General features: G+C 48.6%; 1 protein-coding gene across 1 annotated transcript in view; it reads left to right on the top strand.

Annotated features, from left to right (window-relative positions):
• Positions 1–1183: 1183 nt before the first annotated feature.
• LOC135831093 (melanoma receptor tyrosine-protein kinase-like) overlaps positions 1184–20070 on the top strand; it is a 26608-nt gene continuing 7721 nt past the window's right edge. The window contains exons 1-16 of the mRNA XM_065343354.1: positions 1184–2380; positions 4236–4435; positions 7845–8130; positions 9131–9187; positions 9410–9552; positions 10699–10822; positions 11622–11735; positions 11972–12092; positions 13187–13566; positions 14307–14439; positions 14675–14735; positions 14915–15196; positions 16956–17057; positions 18550–19139; positions 19524–19653; positions 20010–20033. Of these exons, the coding sequence (XP_065199426.1) occupies positions 2269–2380; positions 4236–4435; positions 7845–8130; positions 9131–9187; positions 9410–9552; positions 10699–10822; positions 11622–11735; positions 11972–12092; positions 13187–13566; positions 14307–14439; positions 14675–14735; positions 14915–15196; positions 16956–17057; positions 18550–19139; positions 19524–19653; positions 20010–20033 (2859 nt within the window). The 5' untranslated portion in view covers positions 1184–2268. The remainder of the gene's footprint in view (positions 2381–4235; positions 4436–7844; positions 8131–9130; positions 9188–9409; positions 9553–10698; positions 10823–11621; positions 11736–11971; positions 12093–13186; positions 13567–14306; positions 14440–14674; positions 14736–14914; positions 15197–16955; positions 17058–18549; positions 19140–19523; positions 19654–20009; positions 20034–20070) is intronic.

The raw sequence follows: 20070 nt of genomic DNA, 5'->3' as shown, positions 1-20070 counted from the left end.
TGCAGTTAACGTTCCATTTCTACCTTGTCCGCTCACATGTACACAGTTAGTCCATTCAATAACCAAAAAATGAGGAAGATTGTAAATCAGGTTCTTGATGAAATACCCGTCCGCTATACATCACAAATCCTGTACAAATTTGACAATTTAGTGAAATTGTCATCGCCTATATCTCAAAAGTTAGCATTGAGACCCCGTTTTTTTAACTCGCCATTTGCATACACTACCTAAGACCAACCGCCCACCAAATTTTCAGAGCAATCGTTAATTTTTTTGAAATAGGCGTGAGCCACCTTAAACCTGGTAGAGCCGGTAGAGGAAGGAGGTAGAATCTATCCCGTGTGGGGTAGAAAACCCCCGAACATAATACTACCGACAGAAGAAGTTTCAGCAACTTTCTACCCAAACATGTAGATTCCCCCCCCCCCCCCCTACACTCACGAGTCACGTGTGCGGCACAAAGTAAAAATAGCACAACATTGGTTCAAATTCAAAATGTCCACATGTTTTTTTGTAGGGTTTATGTGCACACCTAGTACCTACTAGTATCAACGAGTAGTACCCCGCCCCCCCCCCCCCCCCTTGAGAAATTGGATATGGTTGCCGTGTGCCGGTCTCCGACAGTCTTGTCAAATGAAACACATACATGTATACATGTATGTACATGTATGACTTCTAGAAAGTAGTTTTGTTCATTTCGTGTGCTTCTGCGAACTCGGTTTGCGGTCGTCCCTTACCCACTTCCGATGAGAACGACTCGGGATATGGTAATAACGAATGCGATATGATGGGAATGACAATTATGTAGACTGTCGACATGTCTGTGGTCTACAGGCGCTAGGCAGATGTAGCACAGTTGCAGTGGGATAGACATACATTATCACTGCAGTGAATCAGCCAGTGGAAGTAGCACACATAATGTTGCGACAAAACCGTGAACAACATTTCGACCGCTGGTGTCACGAACCATGAGAACTGCCCGGCCCTCTTCACACCTGGCCATACGGCCCTGCATGATACGGGGTCGGTCTGGTTATCGCGATGACTTCAACAACCGCACCTGTGTACATGTGAGCTATGGTTTGCTGTCATTCTGCCAGCAGGCCAGCCTCGTGCATGATTCGTTCTGGTTGCAAGGCTAGGCTGGTGCGCCTGATCTGAGTGAGAGTGAGATGCAGCGACTCTTGCGCTAATTCCACTGAGTTTTGGCGATATACATGCCTTTGTCACCTCGCCGCCTTTTCAGATAATACATAATAGGCTATAAAAGTGGAGAAGTGCCAAGAATAGTCTATTTTACCTAGCCAACCACCATCTAACTAACTTTGAAGAAATTAGAATGTGTTCCCGAGGTTAGAAGAGAAGTCACCTCTAGACTCGATCGAGTTCTGCGGTGTTGCCCGTGGCGTTGGAACATAGGTTGGGCTCAACCTCATATCAACAGTTTTTTTTAGTTGACACCACGTCAGTGTCATCTGAGCAGTAACTATCTTCATGCCAGTCATCGTGCGTTGTCACGGTCATACTGCTGTGTCGTGCGCTCCAAATCCGGACAGGACGAGCAAAAGGTGGGATCGTTTGTTGGACGGGCATGAAGCCTTGAAGGTGGCTAGGTGGGTCCCTGTGACTGTCCAGTGCGATAGCTGAGCTTTGATACAGCGGTGATAAAGAGTACCTACGACTTATGTCCATAAATGTGAATCTTGCTGGTAGATCTACACGCTTACACATATCCACTGCGACTGTCATGACACTCCGGGAATCCTTGTCGAGTACCTGACCACCAAGAACCGCGTGTATGTAGTAGAAACGCCCTGCGCTGCTCCTGGCTGTGCATGTGACTACCTGCACCAGGAGATCTACCAGTCTAGTCGACATGGCAGCGTCGTCCACCACGTCCGTGGTGTGAGCCGAATAACTCAGCAGCAGTGCACGCGTGTCATTTCGTCCGCGTTGTGTGTGAATGTCCGCCCTGAATGACCTGTCGATGTCCGTAGATCTGCGTGGCTGTAGGGTGTGTTGGTGACAAGATTGCAGTTCGTTCAGTTTCGGAATTCATTGCTAGGAGTAGAATATTGCCCTTTTATTTTATTATTATTTTATCATTGATAGATGGCAAGACGTTACAGTTCGTAGCGAAGGCGGGCCTGAACCACGTAACGTCGTTATTGAAAACTGCAGCTACAGTGAATAGTAGTCTTTCTTTCGACCGTGTCAGCTGGATAGTGGACAAGTGCATTTTACAGATTTGGCCCTGAACGGCGGAAGATGGTCGGGGGAGTTACAGCGGCTGTTGCGCAGCTGACGCTGGTAGCACTCTGCTTCCTGTGTCCGTGCTACGACTCTCAACCACTAACTCAAGCCACCACGCTAGACCAAGGTAAGAGTCAGCGTACATTGTAGACGGACATCCTGGTCATAGGGGATTCTGGCCTTGCTGACTGTTCGGAATCTCTTGGGGCTATACCATGTATACTGCTGGTGAAGAGATTATTGATGATTGAATAATCCCCTTAGTGACGCGAATACGGTATCTGCAAGGCTCAATGGAGTCATATCATCGGTCATTCGAACGCTCCACAATCACCTTGACCACGACATTAATGCGTTGGTAGTATCCCTAGGGTTACCTAGTAGTAGTCCTGAGTTGCTTGTGTGTAGAGTCATTCATAGTCCTCAGCTGTGCAAACAGCTGCAGGAATGCACCGTATTTTCCAGGGTCAGAGCCATGCTCCCACTGCCAGTATTGGAGGCGAGGCGTTGCATTCCAGTTTGTGTTTTGTTTAAATATCAAGATGAGTGGTCAGGATATAAGCCACACACACACAAAAGCATTTCTGTCTGAGTTTCGGTGAAATTGTGTGACTCCGAGCCTGGAAAATACGGTGCATGTTGCGAGCCATAGCTTATTGCAAAGCTAAGGACTTGCCAAGTTCTGGTGTAGGTATATCCTCTTCCAAGTTCCTGTTGCCCAGTGTTGGCCAGCCACATATCACTATGCGAGTTTCCCGGTCAGTGACAGCAGTCACACGGGGACTCCATTGGCAACATAAGCCGAATACGTATTCCATGCTGCTGGGTATTAGGGATCATAAGCTGGCTTACTCCATGATGGCATCAGTCAGCACACAGATGGTTCTGAGGACCACCCTCCCCCCCCCCCCCAAACGGACCATCACCGTCGATTTCTGAAAAACTGTGATGATGGAGGTGAAATGCTTTGCACACTTGTGGCATGTCACTGTAATGCTTCATTGTAAACTTGTAAGTGCCTTCTGAAACTCCCACCAGTGACCTACAGGCACAATTGTGTTCGTTATAGGTGCGAGAAACCATATTCGATAATTACAGACAGTGGAGACGACAGTTGTCTACTGTATGCAGGATTGACCCCCCCCCCCCCCCCCTACACACACACAACCCAACACACACACACATACATTCCTGCCATCCCTGACTGTGAGCATAGACTACACTGTATTTGAGCAGGTGGTTTGCCCTAGCTCAGAAGCACATGTAACACTTGTAGGTAACAGCTACACTCAATCTCCCAGGCAGCTAGCTATTCATTCATTCGACCCAAAGTAACAGTTAGTTAGGTAACAGTTACATGACTAAATGCTCTTCTCCTGCAAGGGAGTGGGAGCAGAGATTGACATGTGATCATCCTCTCCTCTGCTGATGGCCGCGAAAAAGAAGTTTCCCAGTCATGACGGGTCCAGAAAGTGCCTAATAGTCACAGTGATAAGTGTGTCGGTTTCTGTGTTTTGTGTTGTGACACGATTTTGTGGTTGCCAGGATTATAATTATTTAGTCTGTTCAGTTCATATTTGGGAGAGACTGTTCAGTGGAAATTATAGCATGATCCAGCATAGTGTAACTCAATCCTCATATCACTGCCCTGTGTGTGTGTGTGTGTGTGTGTGTGTGTGTGTGTGTGTGTGTGTGTGTGTGTGTGTGTATCTGATTATGGCACAGTGAACGAAATACATGTACATGTAGGAATACACAGTGCCAGTACATGTAGCCATATGAAACACAGCTACAGATCACCGGTACTGGTACATGTACAGTCGTGTATCTGAGTGTCTGTGTGTGGGAGGTCTATACAGCTGTATACTAGTGCTGGTACATGTACATGTATCTCATTCTCAGTGTGTGAACCGAAGAGCGAGCTCGTGAGGTGCTAATCTCGACTCTCGTTCATATGCTCTGTTTGTACTTCCACTGTACAGGAGAATACTTCAATGTTCCATTGAGACCTTGCCTTGGCACACAGCTAGGGCCCATAGCAGAGCTACATGGCAACAGTAGCAGTGAGCGGCTGGCAATCTACAGACAAATCTATACCAATTGTACGTATGTGGAGTACAATCTGGAACTGGTGGGTCTGGACGCCCAGGCGGACCTGTCCTTTCTCTCTTCCATCACCACGGTGAGTTGTTGGGGCGTACGTGTACTCGGCTTGTGTATGTGTGTGTGTGTGTGTGTGTGTGTATGTGTGTGTGTGTGTGTGTGTGTGTGTGTGTGTGTGTGTATGTGTGTATGTATGTGTGTGTGTGTGTGTGTGTGTGTGTGTGTGTGTGTGTGTGAAAAAAAGAAAAAAAGGAAAAAGGAAAAAGATCAAAAAGTAGGGATTCACTGGCCAGAAAAAGCCACTTCATAGCTGTGTGGTGTAGACCAGGCTGAATAGTGGCGGTCATTTCTTCAGCCTTGCAAGCTGTTGAATGGTGCAATCCCAGCACAAGCTGCTATGGCTTCTGCTGTAGCATTGCTATCATCGCCTCTGGCGATGGGCGTCCAATGGTCCAATGGTGTGTGTGCTTCTGTTCACTGCGCCATGTTGTGTCCTGCTCAAGGCAGACCAACTCTTCGAAAGATGAGAATAAATAGATCAGTGAAACGCAATGGCTTTATAGGGAAGCTGGCTGCAAAGGCGGCTTGAAAGGTGACATGTGAATATGCTAACGTTATGCGCAAGGCGTGAGAAGTCCAGCAGCGCAGCGTGCAACAGTGCATGGAAGCAGGTGCGAACAGTAGCAGCCTAAGGGACAAGACCCATGCAGGGAAAGGTGCTATAATATCACCACATGCCCCCTTGGCTTGAGTGCGACTTTGGAGCACTACCAAAATAATCCTGAAATTGAAATTCGAAAATCACAGCGTAGCACACAAGCAACAAGGAAAATGCAGGAGAAGCATGCCAAGTCAATCTATGCACGTGGCCGGAGGAACCATCTGTTCCGCCAGAAGCTGGACCCTGTTACCGTCTGCACTGTGTAGCTCCGTCCTCTTCTCATGCATCTTGTGACCGTTCCTTCCATATCCCAGCGTTTCGAAGACCGGCTCTGGATCCATACCTTATCGCCTACGGCAGAGGGGGCAGAGGTTTGCCAAGCCGGGATGAGACCTGCTGGGGAGCACCACGGCTGTGGGCAGCGTACTGCTGCAGATTTGCAGGAAATGTGGGAACCTTGGTCCTCGCTGGCCTTCCAAACAGCAGCTGGGCCGGGCTTGGTCCTCCTGCACCCAGCGTGTTACGCCACTCCAGCAACCCTTCTCTGAAGGCACTGCTGTTATAGGCGTCTCCTTTGCCGATTTTCATTAGCAAGTGCTTCATGGCCTTGACTGCTGCCTCAGCCGCGCCATTCGACTGAGGATTGTTTCGGGCTGCTGGGGTCATGGCAAATGTTCCACTCTGAGCAGAACGAAGTGAACGCTAAAGACCTGAATTGTGACCCACCATCCGTCGTAAGGCGTGTAGGAACGTCAACGTCTGACATCCACTGAACGAGATGTTTGGTGATATCAGACGTGGTAGCCGACCTCCCACAACGCCCAACAGATGGCCAGCCAGAAAACTCGTCGGTGAGAACCAGGTACTCAAAGCCGCCTAGGGAGAAGAGGTCTTCCGCCGCATCTTCGAACGGTCTGGACGGGCGACTGTCAGAGAGGAGTGGCTCGGAAGGTTGGGAGGGGAGCAGCGTGACGCAGGATCTGCAGGTCTGGACGACGTTCTTAACGTCATTGGAAATCTGGGGCCAGTACACTGCTTGCCTGGCCCTGCGGAGTGTGCGGGTCTGTCCCTCATGAGAAGAGTGAAGTTGCTCTAGCGTGGTTTGGCGTAACCTTCTGGGAACGGCACTACGGTGGCCCAACAGCACTATGCCGTCCTCGACCGACAGCAGAACTTGCCAGTACGGGTTCAGGTCGAGGTCCAGAGCAACCTTGTCCACCGAAAGCCGCTGTTTACGGCTTCCAGCAGCTTGCGGTATTCCAGGTCTGTCGAGCCCTCTGCCCGCACCTTTGTAATGCCAAGGTCGGGGAGGACTGTAATGAGGAAACAGGCCATACTGTATCGCCTGTTTCCTCGTCCTCTTGCGACAGCCGACGGAGAACACAGTAGCAGTGCTCGATTTATTCCTCCCCAGCTTCATCGTCAGGGTCTGGTGCACTTACTGGGTGTCTCAACAGGCAATCTGCGACCTTGTGATCGGCACCCGGTCTCCACTGAGCTACGAACCGAAAAGGCGTCAGCTTCTCCCGTAGTCGCACGATTCGTGGAGGCGTCAACTCATCCAGCGTCTTAGCATTCAGGATAGGAATGAGCGGCTTATGATCAACTAGCAGCTCGAAATCAGCACCGGCCAGGAACGGTCTAACCTTGTGGACTGCCCAGACTACCGCCAGCAGCTCAATCTCCGTCACAGAGTACCTGGCCTCGGTATCAGTGACGTGCCGTGAAGGATATTGCACTAGACGCCACCGTCCGTCCACTTGCTGCTGCCACAGTGCCATGCCGAGGCCGTTTGACTGCGAGGCGTCTGTTTCGAGACAAAGCGGCTGTGCTGGGTCGAAGGTAGCCAACACTCGAGGGCTTACCAGCTCCTCTAGTATAGCTGTGAATGCACAGCGGCGCGGCGCAAGCCAGTACAACAGCAGCGTGGTGCATGTCAATGCGCAGATTGTGGGAAGTGGTGTCGTAGCAGGGGTGGACTCGCTGTCCACAGGTATCAGCCTAAATCGATCGCTAGCCAGCCCGCTCCCGCTCCTTGTAGACCTCGCCAGAACCGCCCAACAACGGATGAACGGGCCAAGTTTCCACTACTGTGTCAGCACTGCTCTCGGAGATTTCTGCAGTCCAGGGACCTGATGCGGCACCGGCGTGTTTACTCCTCCCCCTCCACCCGCAATGGGACCATGTAACCTTTACGGCAGTGGGTCGACAGGACAGGACAGGTGTGTGTGTATATGTGTGTGTGTGTGTGTGTGTGTGTGTGTGCGTGTGTGTATGTATGTGTATGTATGTATGTATGTATGTATGTACCGTACTCACTCGATTAGAACGCAGGGATTCTATTTTTTTAATACCAATTTTGACGAGGCTTCTATTCAAGAGGGGCTTCTATTCGGTGGGGGCTTTTCTTGTTTCATTCCATACCAATATCCAACCAAGTCTCTAAAACTTTCATATTCACAGCAACTCGGCCCCGAGTTAGTTTGCACACACCACGTCGGCAGTCTAGTACGGCCCAAGCGTGGAGCAACGTGATCATCTGGAATTGGCAAGTGAACGAGTGAACTTCTAGACATTCAAGTGCTACTGGAGGATAACACATTTGAATCACAGTTTTTCCACAGTAGATATCATGATTACAGTTGTGAGAAGCTTGGCCTATCTGTTTTCCAGCATATTGGTGGCTGAAAGCTAGCCATCCGAGTACTTGATGAGCCCATTTTTCAACTGTTAGCTAGTATCAGTCCAGCCATAACCAGTAGGTGGCGAGTAATCGGCATGGTTGTTTCACTCGATATAACTTCTCTTTCTGTTCGCTGTGCTGTAGGTGTCTGGATACATCCTGATCTCAGGCACTCAGCTAAGTGTTGTCTCTCTTCCGGAGCTCTACATCGTCTATGGCGTTCAGCAGCTCTCCAGGAATACTCTGTACGTGTCCAACAACCCAGTGCTGACGGAGCTGCGGTTGCCGCGACTGCGTGAAATAACCAGTGGTTCAGTGGCGTTCGTGGCCAACCCGCTCCTCTGCTACGTTCGCTACAGTGTGAACTGGCGTGCCTTGCAAAGAGATCCCAACGGGAATGACCTCACCGGAGCTGCATCCATGGCTAGCTGTAAGTCTAATTGGTATACTGTGAAGCGTGACATTTTCGCGGCGTTTTTAGTTCGCGTTTTCAGAATCCGGACAGGTTTGCGAGGTTTTAATTTTGCGATTGCAGAATGGCATTCTTGCTAAACCTGTGGCATTCTTGCTAAACCTTTCATGGATCTCCTTTTCGCGCTCTCTAAATTTCGCGATTTCCACGCGGTTGCGAATTTCGCAGAAATTAGACCATCGCAATAATAAATCACGGTTTACAGTAACCTTTGTCATAAGTTACTACTACCCCCCCCCACCCCCACCTCCAACCCCCCCCCCCACCCCCACCCCCACCTCCACCTCCACCCCCTGTTTAGAAGAGGTGCCCATATAACTTCAACATACCAAGTGCCACTAGGCCACCTGAGAGATCGACGAAATTGGAGAATGCTTGTGACATGGCACCGCAAGCTGCTCATTTCAACCTATCCGCCCCTTTAGATATTACCATGTCAGTATACGGGTAAATCCTAACACTGTTCTGTGTACACGAAATGAACAACGTCACCTTTTGTCGCATGGTCTCAATGTGGGCTGATATTGTACAATGTATATTATGTGTAGCGAGTCATTTACGATATTGTTTGTTCTCCATGGCCAATGTCCTCAAATGTGTCGTTTCGAATTTTTCACACTGTATAACAAACTGAGCCCCATGGCCACATCTACACTGCCCGAAAAGAGATCAATTCCGTATTCGAAAGCCTGTGATGGCCCACTGTGTGACGTTTTGGTGTGTGAAGATTACCCGCCATACAGAGTAACAGTACAATCATGTTGAAAATTGCCAATATAGCACGTCTAGGAGTCGATTAATTGTAGATCAACTTTCACTAACCAATATCAGTATTATTTTTTTAGCCACTGCACCAACAGTATTGATCCTAGTAGCGTGTTGATTAAGTTTAATATACGAAAAGAAAACTGAGAAAATCACAATGCACCCGTGTGTCCGTATTGTGTGTCTTGTCCAGGCCCGGGTTCGTGTGGTACATCAAACTGCTGGGGTAACACGACCTCTCAGATGCAGCGTAAGTCGCGGCTTGTGGCAGTGAGTGTGGGTGCGGCAGCTCTTTGGTTGGAAGGATTTCTGGGAGCCTTGGCTATCTGGTAGCCAGAGCGCTTCTCATCATGCAATTCAGCAATCGCTGTAATAATTATGACCTACCCATCAAGTTTCATATTGTGACTCGGTCTGTTTGACATCTTCGCTAGTTTTCTGGCTTTGTGTTTCTGTGATGTGATGCGTGCAGCTTACAATCAGGGTGGCACGGCAGCCTGTGGTGGTTCATGCACCGACTCATCAATGCGCTGTATTGCCGGTGGTGCCAGCGGTTGCTGTCACGGGGACTGTGCAGCAGGGTGTAATGAAACTGGCACTATAGACAAATGCTTTGTGAGTGCATATTAGTGCTTGCACTGCAAACTTTGTCTATGCGCATGCTCCTTTATTCCTTCTGTCATCATGTGTGCAGTTGTGTCTCCCTTCTTTCAGTGTACAGTAAAACCTGGTTTAAGCAACCACCCCGCGGTGAAAGCAAAAGCGGTTGTTAAAGGCAGGTGGTCTTTAGAACCAGGTCCCCTACATTCGTGGCATATCGGATCATGTACTCATATTGACAGGTGTGGAGCATAGAATACTTTCGTGCAGGCAAAGAACGCCTCACCCAAGTGCATGCAGCCATCCTGCACTGTCACTTGTCACTTCTGTTGAGTGCATACACTTGCTTCAGCGCGTACTTCAACCCCGTTGCAGTCAACTCTGCCGGCCAAGATGGCACTTTTGGCTGGTTTTGGTCGCTGTGTGCAGGTCCAATATGGCACTTGGTACAATGAAAGTCAGTCGCTGGTCGTGCAAGGCAGGCGGTCGCTGTATCCAGTGCAGTTTCTGTGTAGAACTGTCCGTGCATGGAAAAGCGGTTGTTAAAAGCAGGTGGTCGCTAAAACCAGAGGTCGCTTACACCAGGTTTTACTGTAATTGGAGGTGTAGTCATATTTGTACATTCATACCTCACTTCTCCGGGCGGTCCGGGACTGTTCACTGCCCGTAACGTCGAAACACATGCATTTTGATGGGGGAAAGGCCGTAAATATGGCATATGACGTTACTATCTTCACGAAAAGTGATGGAAGAGTAGTAGTGTTTCCACTAAAACTTGCCCCAAAGGGTGCCCGGTAGACCGAAGTGCCCGGCACTTCGGGGTCCGGATAGCCAAGGTATGAATGTACTTGCTAATCCGAATGCAAGCATGCTATAGAATACGAGAGTACACAGCGCCTACAGGCATTCAACTCTTGTATCAGTGCTGTAGCGCAGCGGCATCTGAAACCATGGGCGGAGTGAGTGAAACATTGGAAAAAATGATGTCAAGTTGAAATTGTGCATGGAAAGCATTGCATGTGTGTGCTACATAATTATATTTCAGGGGTAGCTACACTTCTTGCTCAGTCAAGCAATGGTGGCCATTGCTCAGTCAAGCAATGGTGGCACTGTGTACTTCAGTAAATTATGTTCAGACTGTATGTCACTGTGTGATTTCAGGCTTGCAGGGACATTAGTGCAAATAGCCGGCTTCTCGCCTACGACCCAGCAAAGGGCTGTGCTCCGGAAATGGAATGTTCAACCGGTCATGCTGCTTTCATGCGCTGCATTCCAACCTGTCCAGGTATAGTGCAACTCACTTAGTATCAAGAGTAGATAAACAAGAGCGTGCAACTCCGGATCTCTTCTGCACAATCTGCAGATACCCCCGCCTGTGGCGGAATTTTTTGTTGACGTCACCTTTTTTTTCTCTCAGAAAAACGCGCATTTTGCCGCAGAGCAGTGTGTAAGAGCACGTGCCGGGCATCGACCTTGTAATGTAAAGCCCGGCCAAGTGCACGAGGCAAAACCTTCCAAAAGACTCGCAGCGCGTGCATCGTCGAAAGGATTACGTCAACAAAAATTCCGCCGCGGGCCAACCCATCCGCGAGTTGCATGTAATACAGTGTATGCACAGTGAAGTTACCGTGCATAATATCGGTATGCTGTGCTTCGGTGAAATCCTAGCCCATCCCTTCTTTGGTGCTCCGTTCTTTGGCGCCCGACAGTACTGTGGGATAAGACGTACGTAGGATACTGAGAACACTCTCCTAATGACAATATTGGTGCATCTCATCCTCAATGTAGACAATTGATAGCATGGCAAAGTTGCAAAGACAACACGTTTAGACAAGTGATAGTGAGATGGTCTCTTGACATATTATTATGTACATGTACTACAGCGGTGCACCTTTGCTTACCATCATCAACTTGTCCCTTGCCATTGATTGGTGATCATAGTGTAAACATGGTTGGTAGTGCTGGTGACGTTAGGCTTAACCTCCCCTTTGATGAGGAGACTGAAGATTAGAAAGTCCCTCGGGTTGCTCCAAACATAGTGATAGTGTTGGGTTTTGTTTTGAATTCTGTTGTGGTCCATACAGAACCCTTCCTGAAAGTGCAAAACGAGCCAGCTTGCCTTCGTGGCTGTGGTGTCCTAAAGGCTGATTTCCAGGGACGTGCGTGTACGCGACGGCCACCAAACTCAACCGTGAAAGGTATACTAGTATGCATGTGTGTGTGTCTGTCTGTCTGTCTGTCTGTGTGTGTGTGTGTGTGTGTGTGTGTGTGTGTGTGTGTGTGTGTGTGTGTGTGTCTGTCTGTCTGTCTGTGTGTGTGTGGGGGGGGGGGGTGTACTTACATCCATCCGGCTCGTTGATAACGTTTGCTTGCTTCGATAATCTAATCTTCCTATTCGGCTGCCTTGAACTTCTGTTCTTTCAATCATTTGCAGTGTGCAGCCTTGCTTATCAAAATGGATATTTCCCACTGATTCACGGTGGCAACATCCAGAGTCTGAATGGCTGTCAGATTCTACACGGCAGTGTGTTGATTAATCAACTCTCTTTCACAGGGTGAGTGAACTTTATGCCAGCAAGGAGGCCTTCGCATACAATTTTGCACTTCAAGTTTTAGATTTCCAACTTCTTATCACATTCCCAATAGGTACGAACACACAGATTTAGATCATACAAATCAGCATAATTACGTTTCCATTGTAAACAATCAGCTCGACAAACAAGCTGGAACCGTAAGCAAAGTAAATGTATCATCAGATGCATGTGGTGGTTGCGGTCTCTTGACTGTACTTGATTTAAATATTGAATTCCATTCATACCGGACAGTGAAGCAGTGCACCAACACAATAGTGATGTTCCGCTCTACGTTACGGGAACGCAACGAAAATAATTCCGCGAACTCTCTTCGTGTTCCCATAGTGTAAAGAAAACCTGTTGAATGGCATTCTCTCTCTCTCTCTCTCTCTCTCTCTCTCTCTCTCTCTCTCTCTCTCTCTCTCTCTCTCTCTCTCTCTCTCTCTCTCTCTCTCTCTCTCTCTCTCTCTCTCTCTCTTACTCTCTCTCTCTCTCTCTCTCTCTCTCTCTCTCTCTCTCTCTCTCTCTCTCTCTCTCTCTCTCTCTCTCTCTCTCTCTCTCTCTCTCTCTCTCTCTCTCTCTCTCTCTCTCTCTCTCTCTCTCTCTCTCGGCCTTTTCCGGGGAAGCTCCTGGGTTCCCCATTTCAACTTGCTCTATACCTGGCCAGGTCATCAGCTTTGAAGGCACAAGTCGGTACAAATGGCTGACCTAGGATGAGACGGCTCATAGTCCTTTGCAAAGGTTGCCAGACCTTCACTTGCTTCGCAGCAAAGGTGGCGACGAGCTTGTACACGCTTTGTCACATGGCTACTGTCCGCTGAAAATCATGCAGCAACATGACGGTATCAGCATCCTCTGCCAACCAACCATACCATGCCATAGCTGACTTTGCTTGTATTGCACATGACGAAAGGCTTGGAACCCACTAACTTCCTCTAAGATTAGGAGCGGCAAACACGGGCGGTGGTAGATGTGCAATATTTGTACTGTGAAGGTTGCCATGACTTTTTCAATGGTCATGTGGACCCCATTGCCAGGTTTCATTTCATGCCATTTTATTTTCTATGACTCTGCAGGTTCACACAAGGCGGTATTGCTATCACTCCGCTGTCACTAAGCGATTTGAAGTACTTCGCCAGCCTTGAAGCGATCCAGGGTTTCCTTGCGGTTGTCGACGTGGCTGCGTCACTGATCGACTTGAGCTTCTTCACTAGCCTGGTTGAAGTGTACGGTAGCTACGACACCTATCGGCCATATTACTCTGTTTACATCTCGGGCAACAGTCAGCTGCGGTCATTCAACTTTCCTAACCTACTGCGTGTGCAGTATGGCAATATTCTCATCCAGAACAATCCGAATTTCTGCTCCGACGTCAGCTGGTCAGATGCTGTGAGAGTGTTCAACCCGCAAGCGCCTGCCGTTACCATAGCAAACAATCAGAACCAATCTGAGTGTGGTGAGTGATGGATAGGGCTGCTGCCGATGGCCTAGTTGTGGCATACCTTGGGGTGCATGAAAAGGCAACATCTGTCGGTCAATTGGGCCGATAAGTCGCGCCGTGCTCTTTGTTCTGATCGGGTACTAGTAGTACGATATTTCTGCGTGTGTGTGTGTGTGTGTGTGTGTGCGTGTGTGTGTGTTGCGTGTGTGCGCGTACGTGCGTGCACGCGCGTGCTTGTCCTTGGATATAACACATCACGTACAGCATAGTGCATGCTGTTGTCTACATGTATATGCTCCTGTGAGTTCTGATCTCTTTTTCGGCAATGCTGTGTGAGTGGGCGATCGGCCGGTGTCCATGCTGCCCAGCAATGGTCGCTGTGTATACTGACTGACCTTACCCAATCAAATCCCTATTCCCTGCAGTCACCTACTACTACTACTGTAAGATGTAAGAAAACGTCCACCGGCCTACCATGCCCTCTTCCAGCCATGCGTCACCCAGTACCTTTTGCTTTAGGCAGGTTTCAGTCATTAACCACCAGTGTGCTGTATGCAGGACAAGCGCCAACAATAAACGAGCATTTTCCACTGCCATGGATTTATGAACCCTTAGAAAAATCTATAATGTTCCAGAAATTGCTTCAGAAAATGTGCCGTTGCATGGTGATCTGTTGCAACCTGTAACTGCGGTATGAACCCTTGCTTGTTTGTTTGTGTATCTCTATTCTCCGCTGTCTTCTGTTGGCAATCTAGCAAGAGTTGGTTTATCCTGTGACAGCCAGTGCAACTCCACATCAGGATGCTGGGGACCCAGACCAGACCAATGCCAGGCTTGTCAACATCTCAAGTACAGAGGGAACTGTGTGGCGGCTTGCAACTTTGACAGGTACACTTTCTAGTACAACTCGTCACTTTCTACTGTGGTTTGTGTGCATGTGACTGTGATGTCTGGGTCAACTCGTATTGTATTTGTGTATGTACTTTAACATAGGGCTGCACCATCCTTGCAACCGCCTTCCACCATTGCCTTATATTGTTTGCACACACGTATTTCATGGTCTGTGTGTGTGTGTGTGTGTGTGTGTGTGTGTGTGTGTGTGTGCACGTGGACCTGTTTCCAGTGTTCTTCAGCAGTGTGTCAAGTGCGATAGCAACTGTTTGAATGATAGCTGCTCTGGACCGGTAAGCCAGTTCACTGTGCATGATACTGTCCTTACTTCTTCTTCTGCTGCTACGTACCGGTGGTTACTTTAGGAGACTGAAGTCACGGAGGATTCCCCAGGGGATTAGCATGTTTGTTTTGAAAAAGTGACTGTGTGTGTGTTTGTGTGTGTGTGTACGTGTACGTGTGTATCTGCTAGACCGGCGGCAACTGTACCAAGGGATGTGTGGGCCTGCAGCAAGGCTCAGAGTGCGTATCAGCTTGTTATGGCCCGTATTATACATCGACATCAGTCAGCACTGCGGGCACATCATGTCAGCAATGTAGCTCACGCTGTGGGCGCTCTCCGAGCTCCTCTGATGGCTCCACACTCAGCTACTGCACCGGACCTGGCTCCTACATCAACAGCCGTACAAACAGTAGCCGCATGGCTGGATGCAGCTACTGCCCAAGAGTTCAAGAAGTTGATTCTGAACAAGCTGTGAGTTGGCAGGTGGCTGCACTACACATACTGTTCTCAGTGAATTGTCTTTTTCTCCCTGCTCTTCGTGCTCTCAGTGTTTTGACTTCTAACTCTGGTAGAAGGCCTATACAAGTTGTAGTAGGTCTAAAGTATTCTCACTGGGAAAGCAAAGCTTGAAGGCACCACTCTGGAAGCCTCAGACAACAACAAGGCAGGACCGACGGAAGCAGTACTTGATTGGTCCGGCAACGCCGTAGCCGTTCAAACTCTTTTGCGTATGATATGGCGGGTATACATGACCTCCTCACTGAGTCCTCAGCGGTACACACGCTTTGGTGGCCAACAAAGCTGGTCTTACCATGGCCTGACCAATCGTACCGGTTCTGCCGGGCCTGCAAGGCATATCCTGCCCACCTTGCCCTTACACAATGGGTCAAGGCATATCCTGCCCTTGCCCTTACACAATGTGATGATTTGTGCAGACAACCAGACAGCTGGAATATTCAATGACGGTCAAGGCTTTGACATTATTAGCTAATTACCAACATGTTGAAGACAATGCGAACCGTCCACCTCTCCACACTGTGCTCTTGGCCCACATTCACATTCATTCCACATTCAGGAAGTTCGTTCTTAGGTAGATGTTCCATATCCTCCAGAAAGCTGTTTCGCAGATGAAGAATGAGTATATTTATACGGTAAAGTGGCGCAATTGCGCACTTTCTATATAGAAAAGTGGCATACCCAAAGAAGTTGAAGGTGACAAACGTTCTAATGGTGATAACGAAACGCACAGCGCTGTTGGAACATGCATACAAATGGTGCTAGGATTTAGACAAGCGCGTGAAGCAGACAGTCTATTAGAAGTTCGTACTAACGTTGTCACACATACATGCATAATGATAGATTGAAGTAACGATCCCATAGTGACGTGACGATGAGATGAGAGAAACGGAAGGCCAGGTGACGCGACAGTCCCAGAGGCCCGTGGGGCATTCACTGCACTGCCCGCCCGCCGTGTGAGGTTACTCCGCTGCCACTCCTGCCGTTGACGACAAACTTGTTGTTGTAGGCGCACACATAGCCAGTGGTGGTGCGTGTCAGCTGCTAACCTCCAGAGGGGCGCCTCAGGCATTCACTCCGTCAAGGCTGCGCCACCTCCAATACTGGCCGTTGAAAACTTTCATTCCGCAGATGAAGTAGAAGAAGAACACCCCGCTCGCTCATCCTGTCGCTGAACGGCGCAAATATCAATATTGTATGCTTCACGCGCTTGTCTAAATTCTAGCGCCATCTGCATGCATGTTCCGGCAGCGCTGTGCGTTTCGTCATCATCTTTAGAACTTTTGTCACCTTCAACTTCTTTGGGTATGCTACTTTTCTATAGAAAGTGCGCAATTGCGCCACTTTACCCTCTAAATATACTCATTCCTTTATCTGCTATTCATTTGTTATCTACGTCCACTGAGGAGCTCTTAACGAGCAAAACAGCTATCTGGAGGATATGGAACATCTACCAAAGAACGAACTTCCTCGCTAGGGAGTGGTGTTGTGAATGTGGGCCGAGAGCGCAGTGTGAAGCGGTGGGCGGTTCAGATTTTTTTTCAAATGGCCGAGTTTGTCGCTACTTCTGAGATGTTAAAAAGACATATCAATATTATGCATAGTGAAAATAGGGCATGTTTCATGATATTGACAAGTATACTTGTGCTCTTAATGTGAAACTTTTAAAACATTATTGATACTTGCTCCTGTTTGCTTTGTTGCCGAAAACCAGGAAACAGTGTACGAATGTTTAGAAGCGGACTTACAAGCGTTTCCGTGCCCAAATGGCTACTATCCTGGCCGCACCACCTTATCTAATGTGACTGGGAGTCCGGTGAGTATCTTGGTTCTGCTCAGCATCTACCATTGGCCTGAATACTCTTGGGCCTCTATGTGGACTGTGGTACGCAGTGGGAGCATATTGATCGAACTCTATCAACATAAAAGCACTCCATGCAGAATATGGTAGATTGTCCAGCATTCAAGCAACCTTTGTGAATGGTAGAGATGGTTGGCTCATGATAAGGCGAGACCAAAACAAATAGAGATTCCCGGTCCCTCCCGCACCAAAATCGAGCCAACGCCACAAACAGTTCATATACATGTACAGTACTGATCGCATGACTAGATCTATGACCGGGAGTCATACACACCTGGGCTTGTACGGCTCCCTGATGTACAGATCAGGGCCATCGTTGGCCGAAATACAGAAACATTGAACAAGTTATAAACCGCGTACCTAGTACCTGTTGTTGGTAAAAAATGAATAAAAATTACCGGAAAATACTGTAAAAAAAGTTCAGCATGGCATGCGCACATAGATAGGAAAAAATAGAAATAAGAAATTCGCCCGCCCGCACCGATTTCACATGGGCCCTGCCCGGGAATCTCGATTTTATTTTGGTCTCGCCTAAGGTATTATGACGCCCTTCTCAGAGCAAAGTGAAAACACTCACCAGTGTGTGGAGAGTGGCTTTTGGCCAAACATTGCAATGGAATCAAGGCTCAGAATTTGATGGTATACGTAGCAGATAGTAGAACGAATGCAGAACTAGGTTTTGACTGGCTTCTCCAGCTTCACGCTATGCGGCCCTCGAGGAAAGCAAATTCTAACATCGTAGGAAGCCACACTTTGTTCAGCCTTCAGCCTTCTATGGAAGGAAGCTCTGCCCATTGTGGCATATCATTGAGAACTGCATGGACTTAGGGCCGGGTTCCACTGCGGCTCCGCTGCACGTCATCCGCGGCATGAAACGTCATCATTACCATAGTGACTGTGGCTTGAGCTGGTGCAGTGAGGCCGCTGGTCGCCACGAGCTTTCGCTACGATCCTTGATCAAAAACTCCGAGCCGCGGCCACGGCTCCTCCTGTTTTCCGTTCTTTGCATTGTTTTAGACACGGGAATTTTAAATTTTAAATTTCGAATAATTATTCGTTGCGCAGGCCAGAACACGAGGAATTTTTGCTTTCGCATAGGTAATTCAACGTCCTAAAAAAAACGTGGAGCATGACCGCGATACCGCACATGGCGAGTGTCAGTGGAACCCCGCTGCTCCGCTGCATGCAGCCAAGTGCCGCGGAGCAGCGGAGCCGCGGAGCCGCAATGGAACCCTGCCCTTAGGAGGAATTCTACTGTGTAGCAGAATAGGTTGGTATGACTTCGGCGGTACTTACGTAACAGATAGCGCATGCAAATGGGGATTTCCCTGCACCAACCAACCAAGCTAGCCGACTCGTGGTGGCTTTTCCCGACTGAAAGATCCTTCCATTTACATGTCCTTGTTTTGTTTTTGTTCTCTTCGCCCACTGCTGTTTTCATGTGCAGGTAGCCGAAGCTTGCATCAAGTGCCATCCTCAGTGCTCCTCCTGCACCGCAGGGTCCAACACGGTCACTTCCTGTGTCTGCAAGAACGTCGAAGGGTCGGGGCGCTGCATAGCCCGGTGCAATTCCGGCTACCCGAACGCCCGCAATGTGTGCGTCACTCAGTGTAACCCTGAGTGCTTTGGGGCAGGTCAGTGCTCTGGTCCCACAAACTTTGATTGCCTCCAGAACTGCGTCAACCTGGAAGTGAAACGTCCAAACGGCACCCAATGTGTGTCAACGTGTCCGTCGGACCTGCCATACCACACTCCGGAGGATAAGGATTGCATCTCGGCATGTCCTCCGTTGAATTTCATTACTCCCTCCAATGGCCAGTGCACGCCGTGTCATGCCCAGTGCAGCGATGGCTGTAGTGATGGATCAGCGGCGTCATGCGTGGAGTGCCAGAACTTCTACGACAACGTCACCGGCAGTTGTGTAGGGTCTTGCTTGCCGGGCACAGCAGTGAACGTCAGTACGGAGATGAACACTACTTGTTACTTACTACCCAGGAATGATACAGAGCAAGCTACCCAGGCGCCATCCAGCAATGCGTGAGTAAAAACACATCCTGGTAGTACATGTGAACCTGTAGCTGTAGATTTCGTTCCTCTAAAAAAATAGGCTCTTATCATCCTCTTCTTCACATTCTTATCATATAATTTTGAAATCTACATGGGATAGTGCCTGAGAAGACACTTGCATTCACAAGTCACAAGAGGGCTGATCCACATGTGAATCTACTAGAAATATTTGCTCAGAATCTGTGCAGCGAAAGGCACCAGGATATCAAGCACTATGAACTGTTGCAGTCCATTAATGTTCACCTAGTTGGAAGAGCATGTTTGTGCGTATGAGTATTGAAGAGGATGATGCACCAGGTCAGCGCGAACGTATTTACGATAATGTTTGGCGCCTCTGATTGTGTTCTGGTGCAGTGCCACAATCGGTGCTGCGGCCGGAGGCATTGTCGGTGGTGTTCTACTGATTGCTGTGGTCATTGCTATTATCTATTGGAGAGTCAATGAGAAGAGACGTGCTGCAGAAAAGCAGACAGTAGTCTATTCGGTAAGGCTGCTTTGCATAGGGTCTCTACGCCTTTCCGTGTGCTCTTTCATGCCGTAGACAACTGATTGGTGGTGTGTGCGTGAGAAAACGACATTGTACCCTTTACATTCAGACTTCAATGGGGAGCCCCCTAGGACTGATCATCCTACTTTTGAATGGAAATTACTTTCTGTGTACCAGCTAGGGAATAGGGTCACTGGAAAAGAATTGAGCAGAAAACATGTTCCTGGCACAGATGGATATACTCCCGAATACGTACAACTTATACTGATTGTGTCTGCTTGTGTATGCTGATCATTGTGCCATTCTGCTCTGATTTTCGTGTTGTGATCGTATCTATTGCCACACGTACACAGCCGGACATTGAAGAGATACCTGAGGTAAGTCTGACCCTGAATGGATCTGCATCTTTCACAC

The sequence above is a fragment of the Sycon ciliatum genome, chromosome 1 (genome assembly GCF_964019385.1).
Source record: "Sycon ciliatum chromosome 1, ocSycCili1.1, whole genome shotgun sequence".
NCBI lineage: Eukaryota > Metazoa > Porifera > Calcarea > Leucosolenida > Sycettidae > Sycon > Sycon ciliatum.
The sequence above is the reverse complement of the archived record's forward strand: the minus strand, read 5'-3'. Positions and strand labels throughout refer to the sequence as shown.